The sequence below is a fragment of the Rhinopithecus roxellana genome, chromosome 10 (genome assembly GCF_007565055.1).
Source record: "Rhinopithecus roxellana isolate Shanxi Qingling chromosome 10, ASM756505v1, whole genome shotgun sequence".
Taxonomy (NCBI): domain Eukaryota; kingdom Metazoa; phylum Chordata; class Mammalia; order Primates; family Cercopithecidae; genus Rhinopithecus; species Rhinopithecus roxellana.
The window spans coordinates 70,367,439-70,393,520 of record NC_044558.1 but is presented as its reverse complement, the minus strand read 5'-3'; the positions used below and the strand labels follow the sequence as shown (position 1 = coordinate 70,393,520).

General features: G+C 39.1%; 1 protein-coding gene across 7 annotated transcripts in view; it reads right to left on the bottom strand.

The window, feature by feature from the left end:
• Positions 1-358: 358 nt before the first annotated feature.
• The window catches only part of PUS7L (pseudouridine synthase 7 like), a 35,766-nt gene continuing 10,042 nt past the window's right edge, over positions 359-26,082 (bottom strand). For all 7 annotated transcript variants that reach the window (XM_030938418.1, XM_030938422.1, XM_030938420.1 and 4 more), the window contains 6 exons: positions 23,715-23,907; positions 20,092-20,190; positions 15,931-16,012; positions 13,979-14,259; positions 3,440-3,493; positions 359-2,436 (listed from right to left, as the gene is read on the bottom strand). In XM_030938418.1, the coding sequence (XP_030794278.1) occupies positions 2,104-2,436; positions 3,440-3,493; positions 13,979-14,259; positions 15,931-16,012; positions 20,092-20,190; positions 23,715-23,907 (1,042 nt within the window). In that variant the 3' untranslated portion in view covers positions 359-2,103. The remainder of the gene's footprint in view (positions 2,437-3,439; positions 3,494-13,978; positions 14,260-15,930; positions 16,013-20,091; positions 20,191-23,714; positions 23,908-26,082) is intronic.

Genomic DNA, 26,082 nt, shown 5'->3' with positions numbered 1-26,082 from the left:
TCAATACATTTTATGGTGATGAAATAAACTTACTGATTCTTTATACACAGCTGAAGTATTTACTAAATAAATAAATAAGTCTAAAATTATAGTGCCATCTGCAGGCAAAGAAAGAAATATCAATGATACATTTTCATGCTTTCATATTTTCTGACAGCTACTCAAAACTTTTAAAAACTAAGATTTAATAATGTATATAATTCATTTTATGATTACATTTATAGGATATAATTTATCATATAAAATAAAACATTTTTCTAAATTTTTTTACTACCTAATAGAGCATCACTTCATTCTCAATATAATATTAAAATGATGGCAGTAATCCAAAGAAAATCAATGGTACTACAATATCCAATTTTTGTGTGTTGAGAATTATTTATTGCCAAAACATATAACAAAAAAAACTTTTTAGTATAAAAAAAATCCAAATACCCCATCATCTTAACAGGAAAGCATTTTCATTTATTTATTTTTCTCTTCCAAACTTGCATCTGCAGACACTTATTTAACAATAACTAAATGCCAGGCACTTTTTAAAGCTGCTTCACTTATATTAACTTAGAAAATTCTCACAGTAAGCCTATGAGGTAGGCAATGTTAACATGCCCATTTTACAGATGTTGAAACTGAAGCACATGAGTTTAAATAACTTTCCCAAGGCTGCAGTGCTATACATGGCAGTGCCAGGGTTCAAACTGGGTAAGTTTGCCTCCAATATCTGTGTTTTTAATCACTACGCTAACATGCCTCTTATTTGTGAAAGATGAATTCAGAACATTATTGCAGTTGCAATATATATGTTCTACTTTTAGGGGACAACATTTTCTCATGAAACTAAATTGTACCATCAAGTTGATACATATCATTTTACTCACTTTAGCTATGTAATGATGGACTTTGAAAACTGTTTTTAGCGTCTTTAATTGTATATAAAAATATTGCAATAAGCGAATTTTGCATTGCATATAGCTTCTCTTCCTTCTTTTGGATTTTATTTCCTTATGCTAATATTTCCCAAAATGGTTAAACTGGCTTAAGCATATAAAGTATCACATTACTGATATATAATGCTCCATACTGCTGTTTTAATTTCATCATGATATCTTACCAACAATGAAAGAAATGCTCAGATATTCCTAAACCAATACATGTCTACATGCCAGTCATTCCTCCCCCACCCCACCCCTGTATTTAACTGATATAAAATGGTTAAGGATGATTTATAATGTGGGATAGCTAAATCAACAAAAATTAAAATTTTCAAATGGGCACAATGTTTTATTCCTCCAGCAACAGAACATGTGGAAATAATCCTATTATTTGTCACTTATGAAGCTGGCATTGTCTTGATTCTATCAGTAACCTACACACAAAAAAATCAACAACATACTCAAAGTCACCAGTAAGTGTCAGAGCTAGAATCTAAGCATAAATCTGCCTGATTCTAACACCTGTTTTAGATAATACGAAAAAAAATTACAAATGGTCAAGAGGATCAGCATATACCAATATATAAAAATTGGATGAGAAATTTTATTTCAGTCTTCATCAAAGATTATTTGTCTCACAAAGAGGTAATAACTACTCTGGGGTACCTATCACATACAGAGGGATGATATTTCCCTTGTATATTGTTCTGATCAATAATTTCAAAAATAGGAAAGGAGGACAATAATAATTAGCAAAATGCTTCATCTATGTTTCTCTCCAACATTTGCTTTACTGCAAGCTAATTTCACCAAGGTTCTAAGCAAGGAGCTGGAGGATATGAACATTCACAGCTTTTTTTCTTAAATGTTATCTTGTAGTATTATATATATTCCTAATGGTTTCAAAAGATTGTAACTTTATTACACAGAATAAAGGTCACTGAAACATATAATAGAAAAAAACACCGGCTTTGGGGTCACATGGACCTTAAATTTAGACCCTGACACTTACATGTCCTCTATAAAATTATAGTATCAAATCCTAACTTCTCAGGATGCTGTGAAAATTAAAAGAGAAAACAATTATGAAGCTCCTAACACATGGGAGGTGCTTAAGACATTTTAGCTCCCTTTCCTTCAGAGTGACACATATACGGTTATACCAAGCGTATCAGTTTAAAACGTCATGCTTCATTATTTCCTTCAGACAAACAGTAGCATAGCATGAAGCATCAAGATCAAAAGAGATCAAAAGAGACAAAGCTGTTTCATCAATGTGGGAACCTTTCATTTTGACATCAATGTCATCATCTTCCATTAGTTGGTATGAGAGATTACGGGGATGTTTCAAAATCTGTCTATAGCATCCTGGTACATTCAGTTTCAGAGCAGGTACTTTAAACCTACATGTCTGTAGTCCATCTCTGCTAAGTATGTCATGGTACCACTGCCCTACCTTGTTCTTTGGATACTGAATATTGTATCCAAGTATTGGAAGAACCACCTGTGAAAGAAAAGAGGGAAAAAATATGAAAATAGCCTTCAAAAAGATACATGATCGTATTTTTAATGTACTTTTATGACTGGGACCCAGATTTGTAAAAACAGTCTCAGAATATAAACATCACAATCAGCCTAAAACATATTTTAAATAATATGCTATGATATTTTTATGTTGTCAAAGAAAATAGCTAACTAAAATCAAGGACTCACAATAACTAAGGTAACCAACTCAAATCAGATATTATTAGAAATTCACTATTCAAGAAGTTTAGGTACACTTAATTAGCTGATATCGACTTAATCTCTATAGAATGAAGCATGTACTGTCTGTAACACGAAGAGTAACCTCTACTGCTCAATCACATTACCAGTATTTTGGTGGGCAATCTTAAATTTTCTTATTTCTTCCAAAACAAGAAAGCAAACACATAGCAACACATTCAATGCTTATTTTCTTAGCTGCTTGTGAGTAAACATTGCATTTTGTGGGGTATTCTTCCTTTGCTGGTGTCTTCTAGACAGTTTTCTTGAACAGTACCAAAAGGTAGTCAAGAAAAGCAAAAAGGTAAAAAATTCAAATATACACAATATGAATGAATCTGAAATTCACTATGCTAAGTGAAAGATGCCAGACACATAAGGTCATATACTGTAGTATTCCACTTATATGACATTATTTCAAAGGCAAAACCATAGTGACAGAAAACTGACCAGGGGTTGCCCTGGGTGAAAGATGGGAATGGGCACAGGAAAATTTGGAGAGGGGAGGAAACTGTTCTTTATGATTGATGTTTGTGGTGGCCACACAGTCCTACATTTATCAAAAATATGTTGATCAAAGCCTATACAATTATAAACTAAGTGAATTTAATTGTATATAAATTATATCTTAATTTAAAAGTTGTTTAAAACAAAAAAGAGGAGGGGAACTAGTCAACATTTTGCTTTTTGGGGACAACGTCTACACTTAGGTCTAAGTGATAGTAATTTTTAAGCAAATTTACCTGATGTATTGCATACATATTAGCTGATCCCTCCTCTTCAGTTACCAGGTGAACCTAGTTTTAAAAAACATGAAAATATGAATGATTTCCACATGTTCCAAATTTCCTCCACTTTCAATTTTCCCTAATTCTATTATATATAAATCAGTTCCTACGCTGAATATACATAGACCCAAACAAGATCTTATCATAATTTGTTTCTGGAGGTGTAGAATACATAAAAATTAGAATGATTCTTCCTGCTTTAACCACTAATCACTGAAGTTGGATAACATGGAGAAAGGTGGACTGCTGAAAACTTTGAGGCAATACTTTCACCTCAATCACCAGCAATCTTTTTCTAAATCACAAAGTTTTTCTTTGTTAGGCTGAATCAAAAATCCGCTTCTATAATATCAACTCACTGCCCACCCCCACTTACCTCTGTCCCCCGAAAATATAATACTCTCTACAGAATTGATGTTTCTCTGGCTGGATGTGGTAGCTTACATCTGCAATTCAGTGCTTTGGGAGGATTGCTTGAGGCCAAGAGTTTGAGACTAGCATGGAAAACATAGGGAGAGCCTGTCTCTATTTAAAAAAATTTTTTTTAATTAGCCAGGTGTGGTGGCACATGCCTGTAGTGCCAGCTACATAGGAGACTCAGGGAGGAGGATCACTTGAGCCCAGGAGTTCAAGGCTGCAGTGGAACATGATGGTGCCACTGCACTCCAGTCTGGGTGACAGAGCAAGACTCTGTCTTTAAAATAAAATTGAAAAAAAAAAAATTAAAGAAGTCGTATTTCTCAGCATTTGTGTCATAGAATGGTAACAACTGCCACATACAAGAGGAAAAAAAGGTGCATGATAGATTAACTCTATTAAATGTTGCTCTAGGATATCACAGAATAAGCAGTTTGCTTTCTCTTTTTTTTATTATTATTATTATACTTTAAGTTCTAGGGTACATGTGCATAACGTGCAGGTTTGTTACATATGTATACTTGTGCCATGTTGGTGTGCTGCACCCATCAAATCGTCAGCACCCATCAACTCGTCATTTACATCAGGTATAACTCCCAATGCAATCCCTCCCCCTTCCCCCCTCCCCTTGATAGGCCCTGGTGTGTGATAGGCCCCAGTGTGTGATAGGCCCCAGTGTGTGATATGAAAGCTCAAACAGAAAGGCATCTATCCTCCCTCCACAAGGTTTCACAGCATTCTCATATTCCTAAAGTATTCATCATATGGTACAGTGTCTAGAGCCCCTCTAAATCTACCTGCTTTCCCCTCAACTCTCCCTCATCTTATCAATAATGTAACACCTTTTTTGTTTATAATTTGGGTTTTTTTGTTTGTTTGTTTATTGGTAACTAACCTCTTTCAATTACTGCACTCAGAAACAGATACAAAGCTCCAGATGTGATCTGATCAAACTACAAGAGACATACTACATGGAATTATGATCTCTCTTGCATCATCATCTCTAGCCTTTTCTCTTTCACAGAGTGATAAGTACACCTACATACTGTGATTTATAATTTATGAAAGCAATGAATAAACATGGTTAGGTATAAAACACCATGCTTTGTCTTTAGAGAATTCCCTCCAGGTTGATATCCAACAATTCATGAGCAAACGTGTTTTCCTTGTATGGCTGCTCCCCAACTACAAATTCACCTAAGTTTTTAATTGTGTAACTCACATTTCTCCATCTTGCCCATACACACACAAAAAAAGAAGTTACCAAGTGATTTGAAATGTAGCTACACCTGTTAGTCTAGTAATCCTATCAAAAGAAGGAATCAGATTAGTTTTCTATAATTTTTCATTGTAGATGCACATTACATGCCCCATATACCATTTATTAAGAATTGTATTCTTTTTCCTTTTCATATTTTATATTTTGAGCCTCTAAGTCCTGCCTTTTCTTTCCTCAGTGCTAACTAATAAAATAAGTGATCGATTTTAAAATATATAGAAACATTGTTTTTGCTGCTCATAAAAGGAAATACTGCAAAATATGTAGGAGAAAATGTTTTCTCTTCTCCTACAGCTCCAAAAAGAAAGCAGCTAAAATGTCAGTCACAAAACTATCCTTGTAAATGTTATTCTGAATGAAGAAGTCTTATAAAACTCATGCATTTCAAAAATTGTTGCTGTATCTTGTGAAAGTAATCTTTAACTTCCAAAAATCTGATTTAGAAATGGATGACTTACTAATTAGTATGCTTTCCGATATTTAAACGGACACGTTATCTGAGAGGTGTTAATAAATGATAACGATTTTTTGTTATTTATCAAAAGGGGATCATTGGCACATCTCTTGTTCCCCACATGAGGTAAAATAAAACTTATAATGCTGCTAGGTTTCTTTTCACACAGAGTTTGAGTCTGTATCTCAACTAAATTACCATTCTTAGCAACATATGCTGCCTCCTAGTGACCATTTTCTTATTTCTTTCCTATTAGGTTGGAGCAAAAGTAATTGCAGTTTTTGCCTATTCATCCATTTAATGAAACAGTGAAGCAGACAGCTGATGTTCTGGCTTATGCAATCTTTACTCCCTCTTTTCAAGTAGTAGCACTCTCGTTTTCCAAGGGACCTCTCCCAGGTGTCAGATGTGGGTTAGGGTCCCAGGAAGGAGTCCCAGGAATGCAGGTTTAGTCAATCACATACAGCAGTTCACACTTTCTGGTTTGGTTCTGTATATATGATCCAGGCCAGGCCATTCCTAGCCACTGAGACCCAATTACACAGTTTTTGTTGGCACCGTTGGGAAAGAAAAATCATTCTTCTGCAGAGAAGCAAGTCTAGAGTGGTGACAAATGAGCCTAGGGTGGTTAATAACCATCTTGCCACCAAAGGTGTAAGCTAGACTGGGAATGGATCTAACACAGAAAAGCAGAGCTGAATGATCAAAAAAAAGGCGATCGTTTAGGACACTTAAGTCCCAAATACAGCTGTGCCTGAATCAATCATGGGCTTTCAGTTACGAGGGCCAATAAATTCTCGTGTTTCTTTAAATTACTGTGGGTTTGAGGTGGGTTTCTATTACTTAAAACCAAAAAACCGCAATTAATATGTCAAGAACTCTGACATTAATTTAGATAACGTTTCCTTTATGTAGAGTTCAGAGTCTGTTTTACCTCTATTTTTGAAAAACTGGACCATGTTCTAGTTCTCACTACAGACTACTTCTCCATACTCCATGATTTTTCTAGTAGAGACCAAACTGGGCTAGGAGTTAGGCAGCTGGATCTTTTTAATTCCACTACCTGTGTGACTCTGAATCTGTCTCCTCTCCAATCTGGGACCTAATTTTCATTCTATAAAATGGTGTGGGGAAAAGAAAGAGAGATCAGACTGTTACTGTGTCTATATAGAAAGAAGTAGACATAAGAGACTCCATTTTGTTCTGTATTTGAGATGCTGTTAATCTGTTAACCCTACCCCAACCTTGTCCTTGCAAGAGACATGTGCTGAGGTGATTCAAAGTTTAAGGGATTTTGGGCTGTGCAGGGTGTGCTTTGTTAAACAAGTGCCTGAAGGCAGTATGCTTGTGAAAAGTCATCACCATTCTCTTAACCTCAAGTACCCAGGGACACAAACACTGCAGAAGGTCACAGGGACCTCTGCCTAGGAAAGCTAGGTATTGTCCAAGGTTTCTCCCCAAGTGACAGTCTGAAATCTGGCCTCGTGGGAAGGGAAAGACCTTATCATCCCCCAGCCTGACACCCATGAAGGGTCTGTGCTGAGGAGGATTAGTAATAGAGGAAAGAAGGCCTCTTGGCAGTTGAGACAGAGAAAAGCATCTGTCTCCTGCCCATCCCTGGGCAATGGAACAACTTGCTGTAAAACCCCATTGTATGTTCTATTTACTGAGAAAGGAGAAAACCGCCTTAGGGCTGAAGGTGGGACGTGCTAGTGGCAATGCTGCTTTTTATGCACTAAAAAGGTTTATTGAGATGTTTGCATATGCATATCAAGACATAGTACTTTTCCTTAAACTTATTCATGTCACAGAGATCTTTATTCGTATGTCTTACTTTTGACCTTCTCCCTACTATGATCCTATTATCCTGCTACTTCCCTTTTCTATGATGGTAAAGATAATGATCAATAAATATTGAGGGAACTCAGAGACCGGTGCCACGCAGGACCTCTGTATGCTGAGCGGGGGTCCCCTGGGCCCACTTTTTCTTTCTCTATACTTTGTCTCTGTGTCTCATTTCTTTTCTCAAGTCTCTCATTCCACCTAACGAGAAACGCCCACAGGTGTGGAGAGGCAGGCCACCCCTTCAAATGGGAATTAAGAAAGAGTGTTTCTAAAATCCTTTTCTTCTCTAAAATTCAATGATTTTATTAGGTTACATATGAAAGTGTTATTCAAATTTTCACTAATTTTTAAAATTTATGAGACTGACATGATAATGTTAGAAAATAATTTGTTCTTTTTGTATTACAGTACAGTCAAATGAACTTCCTTGCATGATTTATGGAACCCAGTTTCATTAGTTTAAACCCACAGAGATAAACGCAACTAGACGGCCAGGCACAGTGGCTCACGCCTGTAATCGCAGCACTTTGGGAGTCAGAGGCAGATGGATCACAAGGTTCAGAGATCAAGACCATCCTGGCTAACACGTTGAAACCCCGTCTCTACTAAATGTTTGGATGAACGGAGGCAAGATGGCGCACTTCCGGGTTCTTCATCCCCCCCAACTTTTCCCGCGCGCGCGAAAATCCAGCCGGTGACCCGGGAAGGTGCAGACCAACTAGGCATGCGCCAGGTGATGTCAATCTGAAGAGACCAAGATTTACCTGGTCGCACCTGTGGAACGCCCCCTGACACGCCCGTGCCCCGCCTATTGCCCTCCCACTCCTAGAAAAGCCACTCCGGAGGCACGCCACGGGCAGCCTTCCTCAGTCCTCCACTCCTGTCGGGATGTCAGGACTGTGGGAACTCAGTCCGAGAGCTGTACGGGTGACTCTGGGGGCCCCTTTTGTCAGGGGGCCAACAGACCTCTCCCTACCCACCTTCTTCCCTTGAAGCTAGGTGACCAAAATAAACTTGCAGTTTTGCTCCTACCCTTGCCTAGTCGCTGGTTCTTTTGTACCCGCTCTGGTGGTCTTAGAAAAACAAAACAGTTGGTGCCGAAGACCCGGGAGGAGACCCCTCCTCAGGCCTCTAAGGGTTGAGGAACCTCCTCCTGCTCCCACGCAGCAGACGGACCAGGACCTGAGACCCGCTTCCCTCACTCTCACGGCCTCTCTGGGGTAAGTGCCCTTGTCTCCTCTTTACCTCCCTCGGCCAGAAATCCTGCGCAGGTCCGGGGTCCATTTGGAGCCACCACGTGGCTCGGGAGACCCGTTCAGGACGGAGACGTCCGCCTGAAGGTAATCTCCACTTAGGCTTCAAGAGCCTCTCGTCTGTCTCTGCTGGTTCCAAAGGACGTTTTGAAGCCAGGCAGGGATCCATTCCCATGTCCATTGGGTCCATTGTGTAAGTAAAGAGGAAACAAATGGGAAACCCCCAGTCCAAATTTCCAAAGAGCACCCCCTTAGGGTGCCTCCTAGCCAATTTAAAAACCTTACAGCTTGAACAAGACCTTAGGAGGAAGCGGTTAATTTTCCTTTCCACTGTGGCGTGATCGACCTCAGCAACTTCTGCCAGCGGCTAGGCAAGTGGTCTGAAATTAATTACGTACAAGGCTTTTGGGCCTTACGCTCTCGTCCCGACCTGTGTAGCCGATGCTCTTTGGCCCAAGTTATGCTAGCCAAGGACGCCGGCTCACAGGAACCCGAAAAAGAGGAGTCCTCATTCCTTTCTGTTCAGCCGGAGGATCTAGGGTTTCCCTCACTTCCGCCCTATACTTCTCCTCCCTCCGCTTGGACTCCTCCTTCCTTTTCCTTACCTACTAGTAATCCACTCAGTCCCGTGCTTCCTTCGGGGCCCCCAACTGGCTGTCTTGAGTCTCCTGTCTCTGCACACACCCGCTCTAAGTGCCCTGCTGATGCCTCCACTCCTGCCCCACACCCTCCTACAGTGTTAGCGCCTTTGCGAGAGGTGGCTGGGGCGGAGGGGGTAGTCAGAGTACATGTCCCTTTTTCATTGGCCGATCTTTCCAAAATTGAGAAGCGTTTAGGGGATTTCTCAGCTAATCCCACCGTCTACATAAAGGAATTTAGATACCTTTGTCAGGCCTATGACTTAACTTGGCATGACCTCCAGGTTATCCTAACCTCCACCCTAAACCCTGAGGAGCAAGAACACATCCTAGCGGCCGCCAGGCAGCACGCCAACCAACTACATTTAACTGACGCCACCATCCCACTAGGGGAGCAAGCAGTCCCCTCGGCAGACCCGGACTGGAACTATCAAGCAAACCAGCCTGGGCGCCGTAGGCGAGACATAATGGTTCATTGTTTGTTGGCTGGTATGCAAACAGCCTCAAACAAAACTGTAAATTTTAACAAATTAAAAGAAATTATTCAAAATCCAGAAGAAAATCCAGCCGCATTCTTAAATAGGCTGACTGAGGTTCTAACCCAATATACCCGGTTAGATCCGGCCTCCCCTACAGGGGCCACCATTTTGGCGTCTTATTTCATTTCTCAATCAGCTCCTGACATTCGTAAGAAACTTCAGAAGGTAGAGGATGGTCCTCAGGCACCAATACAAGACCTGGTTAAATTAGCCTTTAAGGTCTATAACTCCAGAGAGGAGACGGCTGAGGCAGTGCGACAGGCACGCCTCAAACAGAAGGCCCAGCTCCTAGCAGCGGCTTTACAGCCCAATTGTAACCCCAGACCAGAGAGCACATACTCCACAGACTCCAAGGCTACGAAAGGAGCCTGCTATAAGTGCGGCAAGGCGGGACACTATGCCAACAGGTGTCCGCAAGGTCCCCGAGCCCCAACGCAGCCTTGCCATAAGTGCAAGGCGTCAGGACATTGGGCCAATGAATGTCCTAAGCCTCATCCACCAGCAACCCCCTGCCCTGCTTGCCAGCAGGGAGGACACTGGAAGTCTGATTGCCCCACCCTGAGAACAGGTGCTGCGTCTCCACGTGACCCCCTTTCCCAGGATCCTGGGAGCTCCTTCCAGCTCCTACATCTGGACGATGACGACAACTGAAGGTGCCGAGACTCGGGGACCCCCATCACCCTCGCCGAGCCGCGGGTAACTCTCCTGGTAGCGGGTAAGACAATTAATTTTTTAATAGATAGCGGGGCTACTTATTCTGTTTTGCCGTCCTTCTCTGGACCTAGCCTTCCATCCGATATCTCTGTAGTAGGAGTAGACGGAAAGCCATCCACCCCACGAAAAACTCCACTCCTTAATTGCTGCCTGGCCAACAACTACTTTGCGCACTCGTTCCTCATTATACCCTCATGCCCTACCCCCTTACTAGGCCGAGACATCCTGAGCACCTTAAAGGCCTCCATATACATTCCCACCAACTCATCCACTCCCCTTCAATCCCCTCATGACCTGTTGCTCATGCTTTGTGCAAGTGCACAGGCTCCTCCTATGTCGCCCCCACCCCCCATCTTCCCTATTTCTGTACACCCTCAAGTGTGGGACACTTCCACCCCGGTCATAGCTGCTCACCACCCACCAGTTCTCGTCAAGCTCAAAGATCCCACTCGTTTCCCAAACCGCCCCCAATTCTCTCTCTCTCCGACACATCTACAAGGTTTAAAGCCAATTATCACGCGACTACTTAGCCAACATATTCTTGTCCGCACACATTCCCCCTGTAACACTCCAATACTTCCAGTTAAAAAGGCAGATGGAACGTATAGGTTAGTACAGGATCTTCGGCTAGTCAATGAAGCCACCCGTCCCACGCACCCTGTAGTTCCCAACCCTTACACCCTTCTGTCCCATATCCCCACCAATTCTACTTATTTTACTGTGCTAGACCTTAAGGATGCTTTCTTTACCATACCCCTACACACAGACTGCCAGTTCCTTTTTGCTTTCACATGGGAGGACCCAGACACATCTCCAGTGGCAAGGGACACTCCGTGACTACACTGAAAATGAAGTCTCATTTTATACTTATATTGCTGTTTCACTCATACACTCAGACCTTTGCTAGTCCGCCTACTGTATGGCAATTTTTTTCTCATCACTGAAACTTGGCCATAAGACAGCCGAACACACTCAGTAGTACATAGTTCTGCCAGTTGTCTTCCTTAAGGCTATTTCTCGTGCTACTGCCCAATCCTTCCTTTCCGTTATTCAACTCCAAATTCATCCTGAGGTAATCATACTCAGGCACCCAATGGAGGCCAAAACAGCCCCCATTGAAGGCTATTTCTCGTGCAACTGATCTCTCTCTAAAACTCTTAACCGTACAGCCACTAACTGATCCCTCTATGTCCCCGTGTCCTTGGTCCCCAGTCTAACTCTATACAGCCAGGCAGAAGTAGCAGAGCTTTTCCAGCAACTTTCCATGCCACTACACCACTCCCGTCAAAACGGGCTGTTTTTCCTCCCTCTAGTTATTGGAATCAGCTGAAAGCCTGGCCTCCCTGCAGCGCCGAACTACCTCAATAGCCTAAGTAGCTGCCCAAAACAGGCAAGCCCTAGGCTTGTTTACAGCTGAAAAAGGAGGCACTTGTCTCTTCCTTAGAGAAGAGTGCTGCTATTATGTTAGCAAGTCAGGCCTAGCAGACACTAACATTCAAACCCTCAAATGCTTCCATACCTCGTTCCTATACTAATACTGTGCTTTATTTTATTCTTCATCCGTACGTCCAAATGCCAACCATGGGCCCCGACCTTAACAGCACCCCTTAACAGCAGGAAGTAGCCAGACAGACCACGGCGCCCCTTTATCACTATTATCAATAAAAGGTTGGACTGTTTGGATGAATGGAGGCAAGATGGCGCACTTCCGGGTTCTTCATCCCCCCCCCAACTTTTCCCGCGCGCGCGAAAATCCAGCCAGTGACCCAGGAAGGTGCAGACCAACTAGGCATGCGCCAGGTGATGTCAATCTGAAGAGACCAAGATTTACCTGGTCGCACCTGTGGAACGCCCCCTGACACGCCCGTGCCCCGCCTATTGCCCTCCCACTCCTAGAAAAGCCGCTCCGGAGACACGCCACGGGCGGCCTTCCTCAGTCCTCCACTCCTGTCGGGATGTCAGGACTGTGGGAACTCCGTCCGAGAGCTGTACGGGTGACTCTGGGGGCCCCTTTTGTCAGGGGGCCAACAGACCTCTCCCTACCCACCTTCTTCCCTTGAAGCTAGGTGACCAAAATAAACTTGCAGTTTTGCTCCTACCCTTGCCTAGTTGCTGGTTCTTTTGTACCCGCTCTGGTGGTCTTAGAAAACAAAACACTAAAAATACAAAAAAAATTAGCCAGGCGTGGTGGCAGGCGCCTGTAGTCCCAGCTACTTGGGAGACTGAGGCAGGAGGATGGCGTGAACCCGGAAGACAGAGCTTGCAGTGAGCCGAGATCTCGCCACTGCACTCCAGCCTGGGTGACAGAGCAAGACTCCGTCTCAAAAAAAATAATTAATTAATTAATTAATTAATTAAAAAAAAAAATTTGACAACGAGGAAATGGAAGAACCAAGCTTTAAAATATAAACTATATTATAACTTCACTAATATAAATGTCTCTAAGACACTGTTAAGAGGAAATTATGAATCACATTTAGATAAAATCACATTTCCATAAAAATATACATTACATGTTCCCTATACCATTATAAAAATCATATTCCTTCTCCTCTTCATATTTTAAGTTTTGAGTCTCTAAATCCTATCTTTTATTTTCTCAGTGTTAATATAATAAAAATAGATTTTCAATGGATATTTATGTGAAAGCATAGAGAAAAGTCTAGAAAGACATATAACAATGGAGGTTGAGTCTCTGGAGGAAGCAGAGGGAATCACATTAGGATGCTAGCAGGGATGGCAGAGTCATCCGCAATGTTTTTATTTTTATTTTCAGGCAGAGTCTCGTTCTGTCACCCAGACTGGAGTGCAGTGGCACGAACTCAGCTCACTGCAACCTCCACCTCTGGGGTTCAAGAGTTTCTCCTGTCCCAGCCTCCTGAGTAGCTGGGATTACAGGCGTGTACTACCACGCCTGGCTAATTTTTGTATTTTTAGTAAAGACAGGGCTTTACCATGTTGGTCAGGCTGGTCTCAAACTCCTGACCTCGTGATCCGCCCACCTCGGCCTCCCAAAGTGATGGGATTACAGGCATAAGCCACCACGTCTGGCCTTGATTTTTATTTTGATGGGCTGTTTTGTGCATTATTTGCGTAATCCTTTTTCAAATGGGTTTTTTAAAGGAAGCTTTACTACCTATACCTTTCACTCCATACCACTATTTTTATCTTTCCATTTACCAACATGTGTTAAGCCTAAACTGACAGCAGACTTGAAGCAGAAGATAAGTAAATATAAATACAAACATGAATAAATTACATGTATGTTTAAAGTGTTTCTATTATCAGGGCTTTTGAAAATTCATGTTCTGGTATAGTAACTACTCTTGGAAAACTCTGATGGAATGATACTTACTTTACTATTTGGGAAATTCTCATCATCAATATCTTCATCCAAACAGACCAAATCACCCTCCACTACTCTTGCTCCATAGGTTGCAAGTCTGTAAGATACTGCCTCATTCCAAATTTTGCTGGTATATGCGTGAACATAGAATATGCGCATGGAATGGGGTAAAGAGAACCATGCCTGGATACAACCTTCCTCGGTCATGCCAAAGCGATGCAATGCCTCCAACAATGCTCTCTCCCGCACTTTGAATTCAGGCATCAAGGAAAGCGTCCCTTTAGCATCCTCTGAAATAAAGGGTAAATCAGGTAGTTAGCCACTTTTATTTAAAGACCAGTTTACAAAGGCTTTTGTTCTAATCTCAAACTAAAGCAATGAACATGGGTATTAAGATGATATTTAACGCTTTCGGTTAAACCTAGCTACACTTGAAGAGCTTAAAAAAATAATAAGCATAATATGGCCCTACTTTCACTTTTCCTGTTATAAAAAAAAAAAAAAGCAAGAATCCAACATTCATAACAGCTTACTAAAGTCCCTTACTTCAGAATAGAGATAAACTAATGAAGTTATTCACAGGACTGTTGAAACAAAATCAAACCAACAACAACAACAAAAAACCCTCAAGGATTAAATAATTTAATTGCTATTGCTGAGCTAGCAGAGACTAGAGTTTTTTAAAGAGTTATTCTGGACATAAACACAGAACTTTTTTTTACTAAGAAAGGGTTGAGATCTGGAGCCTTCAGGCACACTATTATGCCTCACAAAATAGGATGCACTTTGAAATGTAGATGACTGGAATCTACCACAAAGATGCTTATTCAGGTATGGCCTTGGAATTGGCATTGAAATAAATGTACCAGGTGTTTCTTATGCATATGAGTGTTGAAGAATCATTACCATAAGAAAATTTTCATCTCAGGGACTCTACAACAGACACAAATAAGTCACTTTGAATTTTCCTTAGTATTACTTAAATTACTCATAAGAGTTAGAAGTGCCCACACTGTTTACACATTGTGGTGTGGCACAAAAATATTACTTTCCTGTGAATAGTTGCACATATGTAATATATACATAATTAAAAATAATAAATAAATATTTGAAAACTGACATCCTTTATTTCAATGTAAGTGAAATTCAGTATGTCGGTCAGATATCTGAATGAATCTGACATGGTGTGGTTGCTGTTTTAATTATTTAAATAAAGGTAATATTTATAATATTATAAATAATATTATTTAAATAAAGGTAATATTTATCTGTATGTAGCACTTGCGAGGCATTATTCCAAGGGCATATCTAAATCTCATAATACTCTTTTAGGTACTGTGATTTGCTTCAATTTACAGATAAGGAAACTAACACAATAACGTCAAATCACTTGCACAAGATCATACAGTTGGGAAGTATTAAAGTTGAGAGTTAACCCCATGCAGTCTACTCAAGCCACATTCATAACCACTTTTCCTTACTGGTTTTCATCAAGCATTCTATATATACTCCATCATATTGACCTAAAGTTTTAAAAACTGACAAGGCTAATTGGCAACCAGAATGAAAATAATGCATAAAGTTTGGAATATCATAAATAAACTTTCATTTATTTATGTTTGTATCTCCCCCAGCTGCAATTAATTATATTGCCATCAGTGCCAGACTAGAATTTGGAACTCCTCTCTTTTCAGAGGATTTCAGCCAAGAAAAACTAAGAAACTATTTCTCCCATTGCCCCTACCCCTAGACAAGAGTTAGCATAGACAAAAAAACTTCCAAATCTGACCAAAAACGAAGTGAGTGCCTAAGTCATGGAATAAAAGTATTCCGTATGTAATATACTAGAATCGATTTCTTAATCACATTTATGTTACAATAAATGTTCTCCTGCTGATAAAACATTTATAGTGTGTATCTGTATCTGCATGGCTATGTACAGGATAAAGAAACTTAAATACCAGTTTGAAGAAAATACTTCTTTGCTCTATTTACAGGATCATCCAAGTCTTCTGGTGTAAGAAACAATTTTATGGCTTTCGTCTTGAAAAATCAAGCAAGTAAACATGTGTTAATAAAAATGTCAAATTACTTTCTTAAAAAAAGATGCAAATTCTCTAGCATCCTAAAAGAATAGGCATTTAATAATTATACTTGATGCTGCAATTTTCTCTTTAGGGTTTCAAAAATTAAACAGTCAATGTTAAATGTAGAAATAAGCCTTCTGCATGAAATAACTTTATATATAGGTTTAAAATATCATGGACTGAAAAAAGCATTTCCCTATCACTTCCATAATTCCACTTTTGTCATTTTTTTTAAATATTAAGGTTAAAATGTATTGACATTCTTAGTAAGGTGTAAGAATTCTGAAAAGCTTAGGCTAAATGTATTAAACCCCTATTTTTAAACTATTTCCAAAAGCAAAAAAATTAGAAAGTATAAATAGTAAAACTTTTTTGAATTCATTTCAGGTTCTTAACAACCCACCTGAAGAAGCACCAAGAAAACCTAACATACTTCCTAAGACAGTGAAAATTGAGCCCCTTCTGGCCTAAAAATAAATATTAAATATTTGTTTAATATTTAAATAGATGTATTTGAAAATATTTAATATTTAAATGGCTGGAGCAGAAGTAAAATTAAACCAATGTATTGTTACAGAAGAAAAACGAAAAATAAACAAAATAAAAGAAAGGGCAAATGAAAAAGCAAGACAACGTCCAGGTCAAAGAGTTAAATATGGACACAAGAAATGCAGGCAGCTGTAAAGTAAAAAGATCAAGAACTACTCTGAGGGCTCAGAAGTAGAAACTAGTGAACCCCAAAAGCAACCCTCAAAGAAAAAAACCAACAACAAAGATTTTAAGTATCCAACTTACCTGAGTCAGAAAAGGGAAGAGGAAAAGAAGTAGCTCTGAAGATGTAGAATGCCTCGCTCCCAGAGCAAAAGTAAAGAAAATCGCTCAGAAAGAAAACATTAAAAAAAGAAGCTTCAGAAGTTTCCAAAGAAAACACAGCTATAACTTTCAGGTTAGGATCAAATGAATTAAAGTTATGTTTCACCCATTTCACAGCCACAAATATCCTTTTTTGGTTTTTTTTTTTTGAGACGGAGTCTTGCTCTGTTGTCCAGGCTGGAGTACAGTGGCGCGATCTTGGCTCACTGCAACCTCTGCCTCCTGGGTTCAAGCTATTCTCCTGCCTCAGCCTTCCGAGTAGCTGGGACTACAGGCATCTGCCACCACACCTGGCTAATTTTTATATTTTTAATAGAGATGGGTTTTACCATATTGGCCAGGCTGGTCTCAAACTCCTGACCTTGTGAACTGCCCACCTCAGCACAAATATCTTAACTGGCTTTTTTATTTCTCAAGACTTAGAAGTCCTTGAAGAAGAAAAGGATATTGGAAATATAAAAGATAGTTCTCCCTTAAAACCAAAAAGGATTCATAAGACAAAAGATAAAGAGAGATATAAAATTGGAGAAGAGGTTATATCGAGAGTACTATCAAAGTAAGTACACAGTATAAATTCTATTGTCATTGGCAATGGACAGACAACCTAGACTTCTGTCATGCTTTATCTCTATTATTGAGCTAAGAACACAAGGGTAAAATAATGACATAAATTTCAGACCTGACCAACACACATGACAAAAATAGGAAAGTAGCAAGCAGAGGGGAAAGCCAAGCCCTTAATTTCATTTGTGCTCTCAATTTCCTGAATTCTTTGGACTTAAAAATAATTGCCAAAATCTTAATGAAAAAGTTGCCAAATTTAATATTTTATTTTAAATCCTAAATAGATTAAAAGATGTTCCTTTCTTTTTAAATAGTATCTCCTAGTTCACTTATTTTGTCACTGCCTTTAGCCCTGGGATTTATTTCTAAAGCACGTGTCTTAGAGTAGGAAAGAATCTTAAATAGGTCATTTGACCCAATTTCCCACTCAATTTTCCTTTACAGTATTGATTTATTCAAACAAATATTATTAGGTATCTGCCACTGTGCTAGGTACTGCATAGGGTATTAGGGACAGAGCATTGAGTAAAAGAGTCATGGTCTCTGTCCAACTAAAACTTTCTGCCTACTGACAAAATTAAATAAGCAATAACAATAAAATACAATAAAACTTAAGATGGGAAGCCCAAGATGATACAGGATCACAAAATAAGAGGAATTCACTTTTTCTTGGGGAGTAGAAAGAGAATATTTAAACTGAGACCTAAAGAATATACACATTGGGGAGGGAGTGCTTCAGGCAAAGGAAAGAAGATACAGCTTTTTAGCTGCAAGAATCAGCCTCTAAGATGGCCCTCAATGCTCTCCCTCACTTGGTCTTCACACGTGATGTAGTCCTCTCAAACACTTATCAGGGTTGATCTGTGTGGCCAGAAGACAGAAGAAGTGAAAGTATGCCACTTCTGAGACTAGGTTATAAAAGACACTGCGGTATCTGTTGTCTCTCTCTCTCTCTCTCCTTTGCATTCTTAGACTTATCTCTCTAGAAGCCATGCCACAAATAGTCTTAAAGCAAGAAAATAAAGTCTCCTGCCAACAACCACGAGCATGAGCTTAGAAGCAGATCCTCCATCCTGGTCAAGTCTTCAGAGACTACACACCTGGGCCAATTGTGTGACTGCAGCCTCACAAGAGACCCTGATCCAGAGCCACTCAGCTAAGCTGCTCCCAAATTCCTGACTCTCAGAAATTGAGATAATAAATGTTTGTTGTCTTCAACCACTATGTATTGGGGTAATTTGTTACATAACAGTAATTGATTATTACTACTAAAGCAGAAGTTTTTAAAAATTCAAGAGCATGCAATATGAGGTTTGAAAGGGGTAGAGGGGTAGCCATCCAGCTTTTGCTTAAATGCCATGAGAAACAGGACATTCCAGTTATTTGAACAATTGTTAAGAAAAAGTTTTTTATGCTGGACTACAAGTCCCTTAAATATCTAGCCCATCCCATCTATGGACACTTGTCTGGCACTGTACTAGCTGCCTTAACAAACGTTCTTTCGATTCTCAGAAAAATCTTGTGACATACATGCTATCTCCATTTTACAGATAAGGAAACTGAGGCTTGGAAAAGTTAAGCAACTTGGAAAAGTTAAGTACCTATAGTAACACAGGTGACAAATGGCAGAACTCAAGTAGAACATATGCTGCATCCAGCAGGCCCCAAACTATTAAGTACTCTTCTGTATGACAAAATTTTAAACATTTTACAAGTTAATTTTCAGAGTTTTCTAGACTAAAGAACCACTGCTGAGGTAAACATTTCTAGACTCTTTATCATATCAGTTATATTCCAGTTGCTAAAATCTCCTTTGAAATGTGAAACCCAGAACTACCTATAGATTTGCAGATGTGGTCTAAATCATCAGCTGTGAACATTATTTGATATGTAAGATGATGTTCAATGCACCATGTTTCTCACAAAATCTTTTACTGTTTCTTTCTCTTCCACTCAAGAAACTATATTAGAACACAGGTGAGTGAACAAGATACTATCATAAGAATAATCTTCCACTTGTTCAAATATATAATTTTTATAGTTTTGTAGTTTTCCTCCATTATGTGCATTCCATTTTAGTGTAAAAATATGTAATTATATATAAAAAATATAAATTAAAAGTAGATATACACACATATGCTGTTAATATTTCAGCAAATACAGCTTCTTAGTTGTAACATGCATTTTTAGTTTCATTTTGAACTAGTCAGATTTTGTTTTCAAATTTGCTGCTCCCCTTTTAGTCTCTAGACTTATGTGGATTCCTATCTTTTATATGATCTGATATCTGATTTCTGGGATTGTAGGGTCAAAATTTCCTCTAAATCTTCTATTCAGTTCACTAAATTGGAAAGTGATAGTCATTTCTGTGTCAAATCTCAAATATGTACTAACCACAAGGACACTCACACAGTTGGCTTTCTTGTAATATGATACCAAGGACATAGCAGCAGCTTACTAAATGTTCAGTGATGTAATATATTTGTATGTGTGTGTTTACATGCATTTATAAGCTAGAGTTAAGAAAGTAAGGAGCTGGATTATGTAGTAAGTATAATTGACAGAAACAGGTAAGATTACATTTTCCAAAATCCATACCATTTCATTCTTCAGCAAAGCTAGTCCAATTTGGTCTGTGTGAACTTTCCTTCCCTTTCCAAATCTCTGTGGTCCATAGTAATTCACAAAGCCTTTTTTCTATGTATACAAAATAATCAACAAATTAATAGTATATAAGTACAATTACGTGTCAAAATACACAATTGAATTTTTCTCTTCATAATTATTTTAATAGAAGAACTCTGTAATCAGCATTATGCACATAGGGACCAAATAGTCTGAGAAATGCTGTGCAATTAAAGAATAGGAAAGAAAACACAGAATTAGAAGTTAGAACATAAAACCAGTGAGAACATAAAACCAGTTAGAACATAAAACCAGTGAAGAAAATATGTCAGCTTTCCATTCATGTTATTGAGGAGTTTCCTGGGATGTGAGATTTTCAGTGCTAGAGCCAGAAAAGTTCTGGGCATCCAAAATGAGTTGGTCACCTAGTACCCAGATCTGACCCCTACCCTGACGCTCTTTCTTATTTTGAGACTCTTCGGCTGTCTGGAGATGTAGGGAGTCAAGAACAGGCTTACTTTCAAACCCCACACATCCTGGCTCTTTTCTACATAACTGTTTGTTCTTTAGTTCATCTCAGTTTCTTAAAGGCTGACCTGAGACAATGGAGCCACTTCAGCAGTACTCTACTGGTCCAGCTGTTCCAGCATCTGGAACAGGTATTCCTCCCTGTATTCCAGGGGAGGAATACAGATTTCACTTCTTGATGGAGGTGAACCCTTCAGGCCATGTTTTAAAGCTGTCACATTACTCAGAAGAAATAGAAAACTGTAATATACTGCTGCAACCATTAAAGAAATTGGTCAGTCATTAAACATGTGCTCAGAAAGAAAATACCAGGCCCAGACAGTTTCTTGAAAGACAAAAGAGTCCTCCACACTTACTTTATGAGGAGAGTATGCATTTATTCAGTCAACAATTATTATTGAATACCAACTCAAGAATTTTTTAGTAAAAGATGTTGAGCCAATTTGTTGTCAGCATGGTACAAAAGCATGTCATTATCTCATGTCATTTAAAAAATTAATTGCAGGTTGGGCACGGTGGCTCACGCCTGTAATCCCAGCACTTTGGGAGGCCAAGGCGGACGGATCACGAGGTCAGGTGATCGAGACCATCCTGGCTAACATGGTGAAACCACGTCTCTACTAAAAATACAAAAAATTAGCCAGGCATGGTGGCGGGCGCCTGCAGTCCCAGCTACTCGGGAGGCTGAGGCAGGAGAATGGCTTGAACCCAGGAGGTGGTGCTTGCAGTGAGCCAAGATCGCGCCACTGCACTCTAGCCTGGGAGACAGAGTGAGACTCCGTCTCAAAAAAAAAAAAAAAAAAAAAAAAAATTAACTGCAGATAGAATAAGTACTCCCTGAATTAAATCTCATAAATATTTTTAATTATTTCAAATTTGAAAAAATAACATCACATAATATCCTAGAATAACCAGAAGAGTTTTAAAGTAACCCTTCAAAGTAATTAGATATAACAAAAGGTTTATAACAGAGATATAATCCCTTGAAACAAAACTTCAAAGACTCCTTATTTTCAGGGTTTCTCAAGTCCTTTCTCACATCATGAGAACCAATGGAAGTTGGCTAAAACTAAGATTGTTTCTAATGGGAATTTTGTAATAGGCAGCTGTATATTCATACATAACAAATGAAAGACAGGTAATAAATGCTATCAGAGTTCAAAGAAACTTCTACCTTTTTTAAAATATATCATTTTAGTAAGAGTTTTTGAGGAAAAAAAAGTAGAATTTTAGGTGGGTCAAGGAAAACAAAGGTAAAATAACATATGATATGGTTTGGCTATGTCCTCACCAAATTTCATCTTGAATTGTAATCCCCACAATCCCCACATGTCATGGGAAGGACCCAGTGGGAAGTAATTGAATATGGGGTCGGTTTTCCCCCATGCTGTTCTCATGATAGTGAGTTCTCACGAGATCTGATCATTTTATAAGCATCTGGTATTTCCCCTGCTGGCATTCATTCTCTCTCCTGTCACCCTGTGAAGAGGTGCCTTCTGCCATGATTGTAAGTTTCCTGAGGCCTCCCCACCTATATGGAACTGTGAGTCAATTAAACCACTTTTCTTTATAAATTGCCCAGTCTCGGGTATTTCTTCATAGCAGCATGAGAACGAACTAACACAACATATAATGAGTATACAATCAGATAACTTCCACATACAGATGAAAGTGCTGGATTTAAAAGATCTTTAGTTGGAAGATATTTTCCTAACTACAAGGCAGATTAATAACCAGTTTTTGTTTGTTTGTTTTCCTGTTGGAGAGGTATAAAATTGTGTAAAAAGGTCTTTGTGGTCAGAAACTTTAATCAGTGTTTCTCGGTATTGGCTCTAAAGTAGAGTCACCTAAGAAGTTTTTAAAAAATAAGTATTAATGCCTAACCTGCATCCCCAAATGTTCTTTTTTAATTGGTTCAGGAGTAGAGATCAATGGGTGAAATTTTTTGAAAGCTCCTCAGGTTGAGAACTACTCATCTACATCAGGAGTTAGCAAACTACTACAGCCCACAAATGAAACCTAGTCCAACACCTGTTTTTGTAAACAAAGTTTTATTGGAACACAGCCATGTTCGTTCACTTATATATTGTCTGTGGCTGCTTCCATACAATGGCAGTAGATTAGTTGCAAGAGGAACCATATGTCTAAAAGGTCAAAAATATTTATTTTCTGGCCCATTACAGTATAAACTTTGCTGATGTCTAGATGATCTAAGATGATTTGGTCTTGAAGGCTATCATTGTATGTGTACATTTGAATGTCTGGAAAATGTCATTTAGACACTTATGCTAAGTAATTTTTTACCGTAAAACATAAAGTTTATGGTATGGTTTGGCTGTGTCCCCACCCAAATCTCATCTTGAATTTTAGTTTCCATAATCCCCACGTGGCATGGGAGAGACCCAGTGGGATTGAATCATAGAGATTGTTACTCCCATGCTATTCTCATGATAGTGAGTGAGTTCTCACAATATTTGATGGTTTTATAAGGGGCTTTTCCTCCTTTGCTTGGCACTTCTTCCTGCCACCATGGGAAGAAGGATGTGTTTGCTTCCCTTTCCACCATGACTATAAGTTTCCTGAGGCCTCCCCAGCCATGCTGAACTGTGAGTCAACTAAACCTCTTTCCTTCATAAATTAACCAGTCTCAGGTATGTCCTTACTTAGCAGTGTGAGAATGGACTAATACAGTGTGTATGATTTATAATGTGTATACATCAAAATTTCCAAAAAATAAGTTCCCCTGACTAAATACTGCTCTATATAGCAGATGCTTAAAAAAATCTCTCTTATGAATGTAGATTGTCCCCTCTTCTCTGGAGGATGCCATACCCTGCATTTTTAAAATCATGTTTACATATTTTGTTTTGTTTAAATACAAAAATGTATTAAGCTGAAAGTAAAATATAAGCCAAATGGCCTTATTTATCACTTTAAAAAATAATTATCATGTTTTAAAATCCCATAAAAAGGTACAAAAGAAAAAGAAGTTTCCCCTCTTGCCTCAATGTAGAGAAAGAGACTATGAAGATTTCCCTGGATACTCTTTTAAAATTAAGTTTTCTTACCTTAACATTCTCTATTGCTTCCATAATTCTCTCTCTCAGGTTTGCAGAATCATTTGTTTGTTTTTTTAAATTTCTAATAACAATATCAAAGTGATTTCCTTTGAGCTGACCAAGTCTCAGGGAATCATCTACAGACCGAATATTAAAGACATTCATTCTTTTCTTTTCAATTTCTTTTTCAATATTTTTCAACCTGTAAGTAATAAATCATATAAAGTCAGTTAAAGTTTACATTTAAAAATTACTTTAAAATAAGGCTTTAAATGGCAGTTGCCAAGCAACACCTTATGAGAATACTAATACAAATTTTTTAGAATATTCTAAAGTTTATGTTATTTCACCAAATGTGTGCTTAATACCCATTATTATAGGATTACATTAACAGAATTATTTTAAAAACTTGAACATGTATTACTAACGTTATCATTCTTCCTATGTAGGCCTTCTAACTCCTTAGCTTGAGTGACAGAACCTCCTAGCGGTTCTCCTGATCTTCCTGTCCCCAACTCTGCTCCTTTCCTTCTCAGTCTCTTTCCCCAACATTACCAAGAAAAATCACTGGCACCAGAGGATTTTCCTGAAATTCTGCTCTGAGCACTTCCTTACACAAACTTTCAATTTTTCCCAATATCTAAAGAATTAATATTTTCAATATTTTTAGAGTAACTTGTATGACCCCATAAGGGCTGATATAAAATTTCCTTTATAGCCAGTTTCCATACTCCTTACAGGAATTATATATGTGACAGACTATTGAGTTTACTGCCCCACAAATATATCTCCAGTTTTCTGAATCTGCTAAAATTTTACTATTACTTGAAGTGTAATTAAAATTCCAGACTCATAAGCTAATTTAAAGCAATCTCTCCTCCTAAGAGGGAAGCTTTCATCTTAAATACATTTTAACATCTAAAGTCCTTCTTTCTGCCCTATCCTGCACTTCTTGACCACAAAAGCAAACTCAAACACTTTTTTTTTGTCCCCCATGTAAGAGCTTAGAAGCACTCAGAAGAGTCTACTTGCATATAGTGGATACTTCAACATGTGTTAACTAATAATTAACATATCGATGTTACATTAACTAGGCTGAATTTTGACCCAATTTTTCACATTTTGAAGTTTATCTTAAGGAAATTATAAGTTACAGATTTAAGTGTAAGAATATTAATCATGGTATTATTTACAGTGAAAAGCTGGAAAGAATTTCAATTTTCAAAAACAGGGAATGTTAAACAAATTAGTCTATATGATAGACATAATTTTGAAATATTTCATGACGTAAATTTTCATCTAATAACATTATTTTATTTTATAAAGTAAAACATAAACTGTATATGCAGTATGATTTTCATATATATAATAAATGTTGGCCAGGAGCAGTGGCTCATGCCTGTAATCCCAGCACTTTGGGAGGCTGAGGCGGGTGGATCATCTGAGGTCAGGAGTTCAAGACCAGCCTGGCCAACATGGTGAAACCCCATCTCTACCAAAAATACAAAAATTAGCCAGGCGTGGTGGTGGGCGCCTGTAATCCCAGCTACTCGGAAGAGAATCGCTTGAACGCGGGAGGTAGAGACTGCAGTGAGCCGGGATTGTGCATTGCACTCCAGCCTGGGCAACAAGGGTGAAACTCCATCTCAAAAAAATAATAGGCCGGGCGCGGTGGCTCAAGCCTGTAATCCCATCACTTTGGGAGGCCGAGACGGCGGGGATCACGAGGTCAGGAGATCGAGACCATCCTGGCTAACGCGGTGAAACTCCGTCTCTACTAAAAAATACAAAAAAACTAGCCGGGCGAGGTAGCGGGCGCCTGCAGTCCCAGCTACTCAGGAGGGTGAGGCAGGAGAATGGCATAAACCCGGGAGGCGGAGCTTGCAGTGAGCTGAGATCCGGCCACTGCACTCCAGCCTGGGCGGCAGAGCAAGACTCCGTCTCAAAAAAAAAAATAATAATAATAATAATAAATAATAAATAAAAGTTTCTGTGTGATGTAGTCTCTGAAAAAGGTCTAGAGAGAAATAGAGAAAAATGTTATTGCAGTTATTTATTTTTATTTTTATTTATTTTTTTGAGACAGAGTCTCGCTCTGTCGCCAAGGCTGGAGTGCAGTGGCATGATCCCCCGCTCACTGCAACTCCCACCTCCCAGTTCAACCAATTCTCCTGCCTCAGCCTCCCAAGTAGCTGGGATTACAGACACATGCCACCACATCCAGCTAATTTTTTATATTTTTGGTAGAGATTGGGTTTCACCATGTTGGCCAGGCTGGTCTCAAACTCCTAACCTCAAGTGATCCGCCTGCCTCAGTCTCTCAAAGTGCTGGGAGTACAAGCGTGAGCCCCCGTGCCCAGCCTGTTGCAGTTATTTC